Source organism: Mycosarcoma maydis, chromosome 7 (genome assembly GCF_000328475.2).
Source record: "Mycosarcoma maydis chromosome 7, whole genome shotgun sequence".
Taxonomy (NCBI): Eukaryota; Fungi; Basidiomycota; class Ustilaginomycetes; order Ustilaginales; genus Mycosarcoma; species Mycosarcoma maydis.
The window spans coordinates 748090-762489 of NC_026484.1; the positions used below are offsets into that span (position 1 = coordinate 748090).

At 53.9% G+C, this 14400-nt stretch overlaps 7 protein-coding genes across 7 annotated transcripts; 4 read left to right on the top strand and 3 right to left on the bottom strand.

The window, feature by feature from the left end:
* Nucleotides 1-22: 22 nt before the first annotated feature.
* On the bottom strand, nt 23-943 carry UMAG_12354 (uncharacterized protein; the record flags this gene model as incomplete). The annotated part of the gene is made up of 1 exon (XM_011391285.1): nt 23-943. One exon carries the CDS (start codon nt 941-943, stop codon nt 23-25), a length of 921 nt encoding a protein of 306 aa, XP_011389587.1.
* Nucleotides 944-1217: 274 nt separating this feature from the next.
* UMAG_10371 (TOR complex subunit LST8) lies at nt 1218-2501 on the bottom strand (the record flags this gene model as incomplete). Its single annotated transcript, XM_011391211.1, has 2 exons — nt 1218-1488; nt 1576-2501. The coding sequence occupies 2 exons, from the start codon at nt 2499-2501 to the stop codon at nt 1218-1220; spliced, it is 1197 nt and encodes a 398-aa protein (XP_011389513.1).
* A 653-nt stretch (nt 2502-3154) lies between these two features.
* UMAG_10372 (mitochondrial 54S ribosomal protein mL44) lies at nt 3155-4489 on the top strand (the record flags this gene model as incomplete). The annotated part of the gene is made up of 1 exon (XM_011391212.1): nt 3155-4489. One exon carries the CDS (start codon nt 3155-3157, stop codon nt 4487-4489), a length of 1335 nt encoding a protein of 444 aa, XP_011389514.1.
* A 274-nt stretch (nt 4490-4763) lies between these two features.
* UMAG_03061 (transcription factor IIF subunit TFG2) lies at nt 4764-6062 on the bottom strand (the record flags this gene model as incomplete). Its single annotated transcript, XM_011391124.1, has 1 exon — nt 4764-6062. The coding sequence occupies one exon, from the start codon at nt 6060-6062 to the stop codon at nt 4764-4766; it is 1299 nt and encodes a 432-aa protein (XP_011389426.1).
* Nucleotides 6063-6597: 535 nt separating this feature from the next.
* UMAG_03062 (uncharacterized protein) lies at nt 6598-9552 on the top strand (the record flags this gene model as incomplete). The annotated part of the gene is made up of 1 exon (XM_011391125.1): nt 6598-9552. The coding sequence occupies one exon, from the start codon at nt 6598-6600 to the stop codon at nt 9550-9552; it is 2955 nt and encodes a 984-aa protein (XP_011389427.1).
* A 690-nt stretch (nt 9553-10242) lies between these two features.
* Nucleotides 10243-11967, top strand: UMAG_03063 (tRNA (uracil(54)-C(5))-methyltransferase; the record flags this gene model as incomplete). The annotated part of the gene is made up of 1 exon (XM_011391126.1): nt 10243-11967. One exon carries the CDS (start codon nt 10243-10245, stop codon nt 11965-11967), a length of 1725 nt encoding a protein of 574 aa, XP_011389428.1.
* Nucleotides 11968-12328: 361 nt separating this feature from the next.
* On the top strand, nt 12329-14290 carry UMAG_03064 (uncharacterized protein; the record flags this gene model as incomplete). Its single annotated transcript, XM_011391127.1, has 1 exon — nt 12329-14290. One exon carries the CDS (start codon nt 12329-12331, stop codon nt 14288-14290), a length of 1962 nt encoding a protein of 653 aa, XP_011389429.1.
* Between the last annotated feature and the right edge of the window lie 110 nt (nt 14291-14400).

A 14400-nucleotide genomic window follows, 5' to 3' on the forward strand; every position in this document is an offset into this window, starting at 1 on the left:
TGAGGCGGGAGGCGATGCATCCTCAACTGCATTCGGTATCGCCCCGGCTCGCTTTCCGCTCCTCGCCATCTCTCGTATCCAACTCACTTCGAAGCCTGACCGTCTCGCGCCTGAGCTCGGCGAGTTGATCCAACTGAATGCGCCTCTCGTCTTCGTTTTCGCTGAATTTGTAGAATGCCGCCCCACGATGTCGTCGATCAAAGTGCGGATCAAAGTGTTTGCTGTGCGCGTCTCGCTGTGCGTCTCGTTCTGCTGTATGCAGCTTGGGCGTGTACACAGGAAAGCTGCTGGCGGGGCCGTAAATTGCATTATCCGTCGGTTCGCTTTCAAGCTCATCTGGACGATCACCGCCATACTTGCTGCTTAGCAGTTCTCGTGGGACGTCGCTCAACCGGCTCTTTCGCGTTCGACCGAATTCATCCACGTACTCGATCACTGGCTCATCTGCCGTTTCTGTCGGGGAGGGTGAGCGAGAGGGAGGATGAGGTTCCAGTCGTTTGCGCTCCCAATCTATGCTGCCTTCTTTCAGTTCTGCACTCGTGAAGCCTGCGAACTTTCCAGCTTGAAGCCGGTCGTAGATTCGAGCTTTGCGTTCCAGGTTGGATCGAATTCGATCGAATTCCGACCGAGACGCTTCGGCGTCGCTGGGCCGAGTGGATCGTTTCTTGCGTTTCGAATCGTTGACGTCGCATCGAGCATCGTGTTTTGGCTTTTTACTAGAGCTGGTTTCGAGGAATGCAGAAGACAGCTTCTTGGATCGGCTTTGAAGATCAGACTCCGATGACTTGTACGATTTACGTTTCGACGACCAAGTGGAGGACGACGCCTTGGATCGTTCCAGTTCATCTTTGAGTCCAAGAAACGACGACGAGATTGAGCCAGAGGATCCTAAGCCTGCGTCACGCGAGTAAGACGCTTTCCCAAAGCCGTTGCTGCCACTCATGATCCACTTCGATGCGGCTGAGAGGGGTTGTTCTGGTGCAAGAAAAGCTAGCGTCGAGGGCCGAAGCTGCTTTTTCAGGGTCCATGAATCTGCCCTCTGTGACTGCACATTCACGATTCGGAACTCGGCCTACTAAAGATTTGCGCAGCGTCAAAAGCTCCATTCACGATTCACGATTCGTCCTCAATGCTGACTAGCACACCTCAGCAGCGTGAACAAACATGAAAGCACAAAGGTATCATTGGCATGGCAGATCTTATCTTGGGTCACCTCATCATGGCCCACCCAGCGAAGCATCGTTCAGCGCGACACACACCGCAGCTCTATGATGGCCATTGTACTGTCTCACAGTCTCACCGGACGCCAACTCCCATAACCTCGCCACATGGTCTGAAGAAGCAGTGACGAGGTAGGCGGAATCGGCACTAAATGCTGCATCCCACACCCAGCGTTGGTGGCCCACGAGTGTCTTTTCCAGCGCGAATTCGTAGCGCGAGGTCGACCAGATCTTGACCGTTGCGTCTGCTGAACATGTTGCCAGGTGTCTGTAGATAGCATATCACCGATCGAAGCCAGGTCAGTGATCGTCGGGAAACAAACGTGCAAGGAGCGAGAGTAACGTGTACACTTACCGAACATCAGGACTGAGCAACACCCTGGTGAGATACTTTTCGTGTGCTTGGAAAGTGGTCACCGGTTGTAGCTCGGTGAAGTCTCCTGCGCCTCCTGCTGGTGATGGCGGTTGCCCCGCTTGCTGTGCATCGTAAACGCCATTGATGAACCTCCAGACATACACTTTGCCCGTGTTGTTACCCGCAACCAAGCAGCTTCCGTCTGCAGCTACCGTCACGGATCGAATGGGCACGCCTTCTTCCGGTACCAGTTCGTGACTGCATCCATTCTGTCCGAGATCCCATACTTTTACACTTCCATTTTGGTCGCAGCTGACCAGTTCACCCTGGTTCGGATGAACGACCACATCGTTGACAGGTCCTCTGTGGTCGTAGATGCGAGTCGCACGCGATGTGCGCAGGTCCCAAATCTTGAGCAAGCCATCTTCGCCTCCTGAAACGAGCCATTGCATATCGCAGTGCCACGCGATGCCCGTCACGTTGCCCGTATGCCCTTCGAGCGTTGCAATGGGCTGGGCTGGCGCACCGATGTTGTTTGTACCCGACCCGCCTGCTGCTGATCCACCAGCAGCAGCATTCGCAGCGGCGATGCTCGAGGAAGAAGCTATTGAACAGTCGTACAGTCGAATGTGCGTGTTGGCCGCTGCCGCCAAGAAACGCTTATCCGGGCTGATGGACAGACGGTTGACCTGCGAATCGGGATGTTGAATCGTACGAGAGCAGATGCCAGACCATGCTTCCCAGAAGCGAATGGTGTGGTCGTAGCCGGCGGTGACGAGGAGGACCGAGAGCGCGTCTTGTTGTGGAGATTGTTGTGTTGCTGCGGCCGCCTGTGCCGCTTGATGCTGCTGATGCACCTCGGCTGCACTTGTAGGTGGAGAGCGCGTCTGAGTTGGCATCCGAGCTGGTGCCCTGCGTGCTGCCATGATGGATTCCTGCAACTACCTGATGACTCGTTCGAATACCTGCACTGCTGTTTGACAATGATAGTCTAGCGAGACTACTTGAGCAGCAATATAGGGTGGAAGAGTGGCGCGGCGCACCCTCTTTGGTATCGTGTTGAACGACGGGCTAGTGTTGCAGAGATGGCGTCGGTATGACAGCTACAGCGCATTGGTTGGTGAGAAGCACCTTGAATTCGCCCAAGACGATGCAAAGTGTGGTCTGAGCACACTTGAGCTGAGGAAGAGGTGGAGTTGAACACGAATCGTGAATCACGAATGATTCGTGATTGATGCAATCGTGAATGATTCTCGTGCGAGTGAAATCAACAGCCAGCATCACGTGAACGTGCAAGCTGCCAATCGTGAATGACTGTGACTGAGAATCGGAAGAAGTAACTTTACTCACGAAGCGTTTTCTCCTTTTTCTATCTTTTTCACTTGGTCAGTCAGCTCGCTGTCTGCAATGGCGATTTTTTGGCACGATTCCGAGAAGGAAGAAGAAATCGAGATTTCCCCTTCTACACTCACGACTCACTCAGACGACCAGTCCATCTTGTTGGTCACCATCGCCATCGTCATCGCCATCACCATCATCATCGTCATCTTCCTCACTTCAAACGCAGCAGTCAGCATCGATGTCGGTGAACAAAAGTTTCATGCGCAGATTGCGTCCTCTCTCGCAGACCGGCACCTCCACATCTACACCAGCGTTTTGCAACCCGGTTCGATGCCGATCAGTATCTTTGCACGTCCGCCCTGCCTCTACGGCCGTCGCTTCGACATCGTCGAGCAGCAGTAGCTCTGCCTCTGTATCTGTAGCACCCGCATCTTCGAACACCTACGTTCACGATCCGACCCCCAACGTTCACCTTCCTCGGTTGGCACGCACCGAACCAGAAGTTTATGCTGCTGTACGACCACCGCCTCTGGCAGCATTTGCTGCATTGACCGCTCGTCTTGGCCTTATCCCGTCGTCTGTCGATTCGGAAACGCGCGACCGTCGCATTCGATTGGTTCACCAGGCATGCACCCATCCATCTTTCCAGACGCTTGTCGACCAGGCCAATGCATCGGCTAACTTGCAACTCGAACCCGGAGCTGCTGTGTCCGGGCTGACAAAGAAGCAAGGTGCAGATGAACTCGACGCAGTCCAATTCCTCGCATTACCATCCGAAGGCGTCGAACATCATGCAGCACTGGCAACTGTAGGCAACTCGCTGCTTGGAATGCTCGCAACTGAACACCTTCACCTCCGATATCCCAACCTTCCCACTCGCGTACTCAAAGCAGCTGTCTCGGCCTACGTTGGGCCCTCGACGCTCAGCGATGTCGGTTCCGAGCTCGGTCTCGCTGCGCAGAACATCTTGCGTTGGAACAAGCAAGCTCGTGCGCCCGGTAGTGGCTTTACTCAAAACCGTGGCGGTCGCGGAGCTGCGCCACGCAGCACCAACTCGGCCACGCGCACTTTGCTTTCCCGAGACGTAGCAGCTGACGCCATGCGTGCCATTGTCGCCGTCATCTTCCAAGAACAGGGTCTCTCCGCTGCACGCAACTTTGTCACATCTCATTTCTTGTCTCGCGGTTTCAACCTTTCAGCGCTGCTCAAGTTCAACGATCCCAAACACGCGCTTTCCTCCACCTGCGCCAAGTACGGTAAATCGCCACCGCAGTCTCGTATGATCGCCGAGAGTGGTCGGTTGAGCATCAGCCCCGTATTCGTGGTGGGCGTTTGGAGTGGAGAGACCAAGATCGGTGAGGGCAGCGGAAGCAGTATCAGGATGGCAGAGTTTAGAGCTGCCGAGGATGCTTTGAGGAGATTGTATCTCGCCGAAACGCCGTTGGGTGACTTTGACCTGCCCAGCTGTACCCTGGATCACGAGTTTGGTGGAAGCAGCCAAGTGGCCCAGTTCCAACCGCAGCCCATTGGCGAGGCTGAAGTGCTTGCTGCGGCGGGAAAGAATAGCTCATAACAAGCCAAAACAAAAGGGCGGAACTGCCCGATACCACAATTTTTTTTTGCCTCTAATGCACAGCATTCACCCATCTCTTCACACCATCGTTCCAGGCGCTTCTTTCATTTTGTGCAGAGTGTGTGCATTCATCTGTCGTGCCAAACAAAGCGCCGTGCGAAGACCGATTGCATTCAGGCAACCGTTTGACAGTCCAGTCACGAGGAACCAATAATGGTCTGCAAGACGGACAGGTACAAGCTGACGACCCTTCTATTTGTGTTCTCTTGAGCTTTTACTCTACATCGTCAAAATCCTCTTCGTCATCGTCGTCATCATCGCTATCATCGTTCTCACCGAAATCGTCCTCCTCGTCCTCGTTGTTCGCCTGTGTCGCCCCTGCTGCTTTCGAAGTAGCTTGCTGTTGCTGCTGTTGCTGTTGCTCCTGTTCCTTGCGCATGTTGGAGTATTCCGGCTTCAAACTCCAGTTTCCCACGTACGGACCTCTCTTGTGCAGATCAGCAATGCCCAACAGTGTCTCCTTTAGATAACTCTCCGGCTGTTGCGTCTCGGTCCGCAACTTTTTCAACGACCAATACTGCCACCTTTCAAACAGGCCGAACAGCATATCCAACAGCTCGTTCTTGGGCATACGTGCAAACTTTTCGGTTGAACTCGCACCACCCGAGCCACTCTTGCTAGGCTTGGAAGCAATTGCCGCATTGAAGCGCGACTTCTGTGAGTTGGCCAAACCGCCACCGACTCCGGCGACGAGCATGTTGTGGCGTCCCGTATCGGTGGAGTCGAGCATCTTGATGGTTCGTTTCGGTGTAGACGCTTCGAGTCGACGTCGTCGAAGCAGCTCGCGGTATGAGTCTGAGATGGGTGCTCCTCCACCGATTCCTGAAGAGCTACTGCTGCTCGGTTTCATGTCGAGGTTGGACGACGTTCGGATTTGAGGTTGAAGTGCTGCTTCGTTTGTCACCGTTCCACAGAGCGCCGTGATCCGACGCGTTTTGCCGCGCTTTTTGGCTCGCCCACTGCCGTCATCGTCGGTATCGTCCGAATCGTCTTCGGACTTCTTCATGTGGCTCCCAGATGCAGCAGCTTCAACATCCTCCAACTTCTCTCTGAACGCATAAATGTTTCGTTTCAACGTCGCAGCGGAATCCGAGGTCAACTTGAGATCGTACGCTCGCGGGATCGTATCCCACCTCGGATTCTTCGGTTTGCCCGGCTCGGTCGGTACTGCTGGCGATGGTGGATCCGGAAGCAACAACTCCATACGTTGGTGACCCGTGTGATCCGGATCGTAGACGCGAACCGTTCCCAATCTCAAATCATCCGTACGAAGCGCTGACCATGCCTGCAGCAGGAACTTAGGAATCTTGACTAGCCATACCGGGTGCTTGCCTTCCGCCAGGTTCAGATCCTCGTCAGGTTCCGGTGACAGACGCGAGTATGCTTCCGATGCATCGACAGTGGCAGAGTTGGAGTCGTCTTGGTTGGTGCGTGGACGTTTTCCGAGAGAAGTGGACGAGGATGCGTCGATCGGATCGGCGATAGGTTCAATGTCATCTTCGTAGTTCGACATTGTGCGCGGACAATGCACGTGTATCAAGGGAGTGAGATGGTCATGATGAAGGTAGGTGTGCGGTTAGCGAGAGGTGTTGGTCTGTCCACCATCTCGACACGTGACACAAAAATAAAGCTGTTACGTCTTTGTAAAAGCCACATTCGTGAATATTCAATTGCCACGTTCCTTGCCTCATTTACGATTCACGATTCTGTGATTTGTGAATCACTCATAAGTGACTGCTTAGTCACCCCTCTGTGACTGTATGCAGACCACTTAAAAATTGCGGAAAATTTTGGGTAAGCGTTACTCTGTGTAACTGAGCTGTGTCAATCACGAATCACGAATCTTCCAAACTCGAAACCCTTGATTATACCTTTCTTCTTCACCAAAACCATCATCTCGATCCCTCTCTAACAGTTTCTGATCACCACGCTCCTTTCTGGCTTGTCCATGACTCTCGTATGACAGCTCAACCATAGACGTCCACAGCTGATCCGATCGTGCATTGCTTAAAGTTAGCAGAGCTGCTCCCCACTCTTTCCGTCCCAGCATGCCGTCCTCGCCCAGGAAGGGTTCGCAGCCGGATGCAGCCCTCGACGTTCGCTTGCCTCAGCTCGATAAGGCACAACAGCTTGCGGAGCTCCTCGCCGCCGAGCCCGAAAGACTTGCTAATGGTGACGCCTCCTTATCCGCGCTGTCGGTAACTGCGCTCAAACAGATCTTTGACTATTCGATCAGCTCTGAAAAGGATTCGGTCCCGTCCATCTGCTCTTTCATCGAGACCATCAGTCCAAATTTGGAATTGTTCGAGCAAAGAGCCTCTCGATCAGGTGGAAAGCGCAAGCGCGGCACAAATACCGCTCGTTCTCCTCTCTTCGAAGGCACTCCGCTCGACGAGCTCGTCACTGAAGGCATGAACTCGGATCAACTATGGGAACAGATCGACCTCAAAGCGAAGAACTTGTCAGGCATCGTCGAGCGTTACTTTTTGCAGGATTTCCTTCGAGAAGAAGAAGAGAATGATGCCGAAGAAGAGGAACACAACGCGAGAGCTGGTCCATCTCGCTCGAGGTTGCGCTTCACTCGCCAAGAGGACCAAGACGATGAGGACGATGATGAAGAGGAGGAGGAGGAGGATGAAGAAGAGGACGGCGACGATAGCATGTCCGCTGACCATGATGATGATGACGAGGACGAGGAGCTCGATCTGAAAGAGGAACGCGTTCGTCTCAGTCAGCTCAGCGATGCAGACCTTCGAGCTCTCGGGGTCGACCCAGCGCTACGCGACCAACTTCTGGCTGAAATTGATGAGCAATCCGAAGATGGCGATGACTCGGACGAAGAGGGTTCCGCATATGCAGGTGCATCTGACATTAGCGATGGTGATCCCACAGAAGTTTTCTACGAGCCTCTCAAGACGGAGGCCGAACAGCTCAGACGCAAAGAGGAAGAGGAAATGCGAATGCTGCCGCGACTTCGTTCTCAAATTGATAGCAATGACGACGCGGAAGAAGACGAAGATGAGGAAGATCCTGACGACGAGGATGAGGAGGAAGATCGAGAGGATGGATCCGACGACGCCGAAGGATCTCGGTCTTCCAGCAAGAACAGTGCAGGCATTCCCAAATCTCTGCTTGAGGACTTGGATCGACCGGGCAAAGCCACTCAGCGATCATCCAAGCGACACCCCACTCTTGACGATGACTTTTTCTCAATAGACGATCTCAACCGTCAGCTCGACGAACAGGATGCTCAAGAGGAAGCTGACGCTGATCACGATGACAACGATGATGACGACATTGCGGATCAGGTCGACTACTTCAAGCCTATCAGCGGCGATGACAATCTTGACGACGACGATCAAGAGGACGAGGATGCAGACCAAGAAACTGGCTTGGTCAATGCAGCCGATGCGCACTATGCAGACTTCTTCTTGCCACCAGCAAAAGCAGCCAAGTTCAACAAGAAGTTCGGCAAGCGTAAGGCATCCGCTCGATTCGCGCAAGAGGATGCCGCCGCCGACCAGATCGACGACAACGACGACGAGTCTGATGCCGACCCAGAGCCAGCGGCCGAACGCGTCTACGAGGAGCCTGACCGCAAGCGACGCATTCGATTCAACACCACTATCGAGTACCGACGTATCAAGCCGCGCAAAAAGTCGGCGGACGAGCTCACGCCAGAAATGTTGAGAATGATTGGTGCATCAGCCGATGATCTCGATGTCGCCCGCCGTTTTGACGAGGATGATGCTCAAGATAATGACGAGGACATGGAAATGGACATGGATGAGGTCGAATCTGAAACCTCTTCGATCGGTCGTCAGGGCAGCGATGACGAAAGTGAAGGTCAAGATACAGATGACGAGGACGAAGACCATACCAGAGATGACGACGCAGAAGACGACGACGAGGAGCAGGCATTTACGGATGGTGAGCAGGACGACGGCATCCAAACAGCACGCCGCGTGGCTGGTGATCTCTTTGCCGATAGTGATGACGAGACAGATGCAAAGGACAAGTTGTCGACGCACGAGAAGCGCGTTGCTGCGCTCAAAGACGAGATTGCTCGACTCGAAGACGAAAATGTGGCCAAGAAAGATTGGACACTGATGGGAGAAGCTGGTTCTCGCGCTCGTCCTCAAGACAGTCTCCTAGAGCAAGATCTCGAATTTGAACGTGCTGCCAAAGTGATACCACAAGTGACCGAGGAAATGACGGAATCCATCGAGGATCTCATCAAGCGTCGCATTCTCGAGCGCAACTTTGACGATGTTATTCGTCGGCGCGAGATGGAAGCACTTCCGTTCCTCCCTTCGCGGCTGCTCGAGCTTTCCGACAGCAAGAGCGCCAAGTCGCTGGCGGAGCTGTATGAAGAAGAATACCAAGCAGCACGTGGTGCCGATGGCGGAGACGGTGCACCCATGGCCGAAGCCGACGCTAAGCTTGCAAAGGAACACGAAGAGATCACTAAGCTGTACGACGACATTTTCAACAAGCTCGATGCGCTCTCGAATGCTCACTTTACGCCCAAGGCTCCCAAAGCGACGATCCAGACGCTTACCAATGCTCCATCTGTATCGATCGAATCGGCATTGCCGGCGACTTCATCGTCGAGTACCATGTTGGCGCCAGAGGAGGTGTACGAGCGATCGCGCCACTCGACAGCAATGGACGGTGCCAAGTCCGAGATGACGCCCGAGGAGAAACAGCGGTTGCACAACAAGCTTCGCCAGGAAAAGCGACAGCGCAACGAAAAGATCCAAGACACGCGCAGGGCGCTAGAACAGTCGGGCCTGGTGCGTGCCAAAAAGGTCAACGAGAAAGAGGAGAAGCAGCAGGCGCTCAAGAAGCTCGTTGGCAACCGTGGCGTGTCGGTCATTGGCAAGCAACCCAACGCGGTCGGTGCCGGGACGGGCAAGAACGCCAAGAACAAGAGCAAGCCGATCAACCGAGCTGCCAACGCTTCGGCCAAGCCTACGACGGCCAACCAGTTCAAGCTTTGACCTCGATCAGTCTGTTGTGTCGCTTCATCACGTTTCTCATGTCATCCAGCGCTCGCGCCTTTCGTTTACGCGTATATGCCAACCCAAGAGCACTCAGCCACATTTCCACCCACAACACCATCAATCACATGATTGGACAGTCTCTTGCAGTGCAAAGGCACGCATACCGTGTGTGATGATGACCGCGGCTGACTGAACCCACAAGAATCTGTGAACGTCGATGTGTCCCAAGCTTGAACAGTCGTGAGTGTGTTTTTGGCTCCCGCGCAGCACGGAGCGACTACACTGAGTCGCACGGGTGTACTTTTTTTTCACCACTCGTGACTGTGACTCGTGACTGTAAATAAGTTTGGAGCATGGAGTTGTCAAACTTTCAGAAGAAAAGGGAGGGAAAAGTGGAGAGCGAAAAAAGCCGTTGAAAATGGCTAAAATCTGGTTGGCTGTTGGCTTTTTTTTTTTTTCTTTACCTTTTGTTTTTCGTATCAGCTTAGGGTAATGGTGTGGGGTGTGACTTAGCATCACCATCAACACACTGGCATGTCAAGTGCTTGCTTAATGCTGCAAAGATCAGTGATTTTCTCCAGACGATTGCTATCTACTGCTACTGCTAGACATAGGCACTTGACGTATTACCGTGCCAAGCCTTTCAGCGTCAACCGTACATCGGAAACAAGAACACCACCAGTTAAAATGGCGACCGGAGCCCCGTCCTCGCCTGAGCTGCCTCCCGCCAAACGCATGCGCTCACGCTCACCAGAACAGGCTTCAGCATGTACTAGCAATGATTTCGCTCAAGCAGCATCGACATCCACCGCTGCTGCGCCATCCATGTCGGCTCAAGACAAGCAGGCGCGCAAAGCCGACGCGCGCCGATTGCGCCAGAAACGCAAAGACTATGCCAAACAGCTTACAAAGACTGGTCGTGAACCGATCGAGTTCGACATCGAAGAGCTGCTCGGCATCCGCAAGGTGACTGACATCCTCTCTGAGCGCCTCGAACATCAACTCAAGTTCGAACGTGGCACTCGCCTCACCTTGCACATCGAGCGCCTGGATGCGCACGGCGATGGACTTGCTGTGGCTCCGGAACAAGACTGGGTCATTGCTGTCCCACATACGCTACCAGGAGAGAAGGTCACCGCCGAAATCGTCGGAAACGAGAGGCTCTACTCGAAAGCCAAACTGGTCCAAGTGCTCGAAAAGAGCGCCACCAGAAACGACGAGCTAGTGCGCTGCAAGTACTTTGGTGACTGTGGCGGATGCCAGTACCAGATGATCGACTATGCACACCAGCTTGAGATCAAGCGTGGCGTCGTGGAGAAGGCGTTTGCTAGATTCTCAGGTCTCGATCCATCATTGATACCTAGAGTACTGCCCACAATTGCCTCGCCAAACCAGTACAACTACCGCACCAAGCTGACACCACACTTTGAACTCCCTTACGAGCTGCGAAGAGGCCGGAGAAGTGGTGTTCGCAACAACGCCAGTGCTGACGGCAATGGCGTGGAAGCCGATCATGAAAAGCCTAAATACTCGGTACCCATCGGCTTTGACTGCATCGGCACAAAAAAGGTCATGGATATCGAGGAGTGCCCCATTGCTACCAAGACGATCAACAAAGCGCTGCCCGATGCAAAGCAGAAAGTATGCAATACGATCGAGTCCTTCAAAAACGGCGCGACCATCTTACTTCGCGACTCGTTGCGAACTTACGGCAGCTTTGCTGAGGACCTCCTCGTCACTGAGGAGCGTGCTACCGATGGGCAAGTGCACAAGGAACTCGACACTGAAGTCGTCACCGACCACAAAGCCACAGTCAAGGAACGTGTGCTGACTACCAAATTCGAGTCGCCCGCAGGCACCTTTTTCCAGAACAATCGAAGCATCCTGCCTAGCTTGCTCGACTATGTGCGCGAGGCGATCACCTCTGCCTCGTCCACAACCGGCGAGGATTCGGCGCAAGCGCGATACCTGGTGGATGCCTACTGCGGCTCGGGCCTGTTCAGTCTATGCCTTGCGTCTCTCTTCCGTGAAGTGTCGGGCGTCGAAATCTCATCCGAGTCCATCAAGTACGCTACCAAAAACGCAGAGCTCAATGGGATCACCAATACCAAGTTTCTTGCAGGCAACGCCGAGGACATCTTTGGCAAGATCGAGTACCCTGCTGACAAGACCACCGTGATCATCGACCCTCCCAGGAGAGGCTGCGATCAAGAGTTCATTCGACAGCTCGTCAATCTGGCTCCCAAACATATCGTATATGTTTCGTGCAACGTACATACTCAGGCGAGGGATGTGGGACAGTTGATAAGCAAGGATCCGAGATACAAGATCAAGAGTGTTCGTGGCGCCGATTTGTTCCCCCAGACACATCATGTGGAAGGCGTAGCTGTCTTGGAACGTCGCGATGCCTAATTTATGATGTCCACTCTTGCCATCAACTGTTGCTGTCCGGTGCGAAACAGCACTTGCCGCTTGTTGGGCGATCTGAGCATCTGTATTTGCCTGTGCAGTAGATGTGGACAAATGCAGTTGAGATGTGTGTAGTTATGTGTGTGAGAGAGAGGGATTGAATTTGATTCGTGATTATGTAGCTTGTACGAACAAGTTCGGAATACGGGAGTGGGTTGTTGTGGAGTGGAAAGCGAAAATTCACGATTTGGGGTACGTCAAGAAGAAAGGCGAACCACCAGAAAAAAGGGGGGGTTTCAGTCACGAGTATCACATATGCCAACTCTCGCTCGACCTTGCTACCTGTCCAGGTCCTATATCAACGATGGCATCAGCACTGAATTGCTCTGCTCGGCGGCTTAGGCTCTCTGTATTTACAGTGCCTAATGCATCGGTAGCTACATCTTGGTATGCTCACTGTCGTAGTCTCTCAGCAAGTGTTCAACGATTTGACGATGAAAAGCCGCCACGCGCAGTAGCTTCGGACAGCTCTGCCACCTCGAGTAGCAGCCAGGATGGGCCAAAGAACGACTCAAGTCAGGGAAACAGCTATACACCGCCCTCAAGCGCGTCTTCAGAATGGCCATTTGATTCTAGTGCCTCTGGTGCCTCTGGTACCTCTTTCGAAGACCGTGGTCAAGCATCCTCGTCCTCGTCTGCCTCCACTGGCTCCGATACCAACCCATACAAAGGTCTTTTCGACGGCAGCGACCCCTTCCCCACCATCGCCGTGCCCAGACTCTCTTCCAATACATCTTGCTCGGATTCGTCTCCCGCTGAGAGTGGCAAAGCTTCGTGGCTTTCGGACCAGCTTGATTCGCTCACGATCTCACCGCGCACTTCTCGCACCTCCAATCGGCCTTCGCTTCCGTCCTCGGCTGATGGACGTAAGAAGCATTCCATCCCACGCTCGGTTCTGTTTGCAGATTCGGAAAACGTTCGTCAGTCGGACGATTTCCGACCGCGTAGATCACCCGAATTCACACGCAAGCGGTTCGATCGCACACCTCTGACCCAGCAGGAAGCGAACGCGTTTATGTCACTTCTCAACCAAGCGCTTGCCGGAACCTCTTCCACTAGCTCCACCAACACGGGATTCGGAACGACGAGCAGTGACGAGCAGGCGCAACACACACCGTTTGGCAGCTATACATCGCTAATCAGTAGTTCAAAGACGCAATCCGGGAGCCGAGCGCTGCTGCAAGCGTTTGCGAAGCGAAATCGACTCAAGCGGTTCGAGGAAGCTAGAGCTCAACGTGCCAAGCGATTTGTCAGGGAAGGTTTGGCGGCGCAGATCGACCCGCTGCAGTTGGAAGCGGGCATCGACGAGGCAAGGGAGCAGATTGCCATGTGCGAGAACCTGGTCGAGCTGTTGGAGTGGACCAAGAAGCAAGTTTGGGGTATTGCATCTTGCCATGCGCCGACTCGCTCGGAAAATCCAGCTGATTTGGCGCGCATGATCTCGCAAACCGCACTGGCTAACTTGTCTGATTCTACTGATTCCACCACTGCCTCTGTGCCACCAAAGTACGGCAAGGACACGCCGTTCTATTCTTCGGTACTTCATCTGGTCTTCCTCGCGATCCGCGATCGCTATCGTTCGCCGCAGGTTGCGCTGTCCGTCGCGCGCACCACGCGTTCTCTCGGCATCGAGAGCTACGTCCTCGGCGTCACTGGTTCGCTGTACAACGAAGTGCTCAAAACGCAATGGGACTGGCTCGGTGATCTGCCAGGAGTGGTTCAGACGCTTCGACAAGCGCGAGAGACAGGAATCCTCTCTGCGCCCGTCAAACACTCGCCCACGCCGAACGAGAGCGCACAAGATAGCCAAAAGTCGGCGTACGCAACCAGCGAAGACGAGACGATTCGTGAGACCGTGGATCGCATCGCTAACGATGTACGTCGGTACGTGCTCGACCAACAGCTTGCGACCGATGCGCAGTCCAAGCGCGAGTATCTGTATGGCGAGAACGCGCTCGATCTGCTTTCCGCCCATGGCACGAGCGCATCGGAAAAGAAAACGCCTCGTATCGGCACAGATTGGAGTCAGAATTGGCTCTTACTGAATGCGGAACAAGCGACGAATTTGGCAGGTCGGCCGTTCAGGACTATGTACAAACACCGTTCGCGTTCCGAGAGAGAACAGAACGACGACCATCGACCCACGCGCTCCCACGGTGCTGGCGAGCGCAGATCGTCTCCACGATTCTACAATGATGCTCACCGTGGTCCCGGAGAAAGGTACCCTTCGACTGCGAGTAGGCATCTTGATCAGACGTCGAGCTAGCATGTCTGTCAATGTACTGTACTTGCCATACATCCATACTTCTGACTCCTATAATGGGCTTAGTTCGAATCTGACATCTGTACCTGTTCGGACCGTGAGCTAGGCTGTCT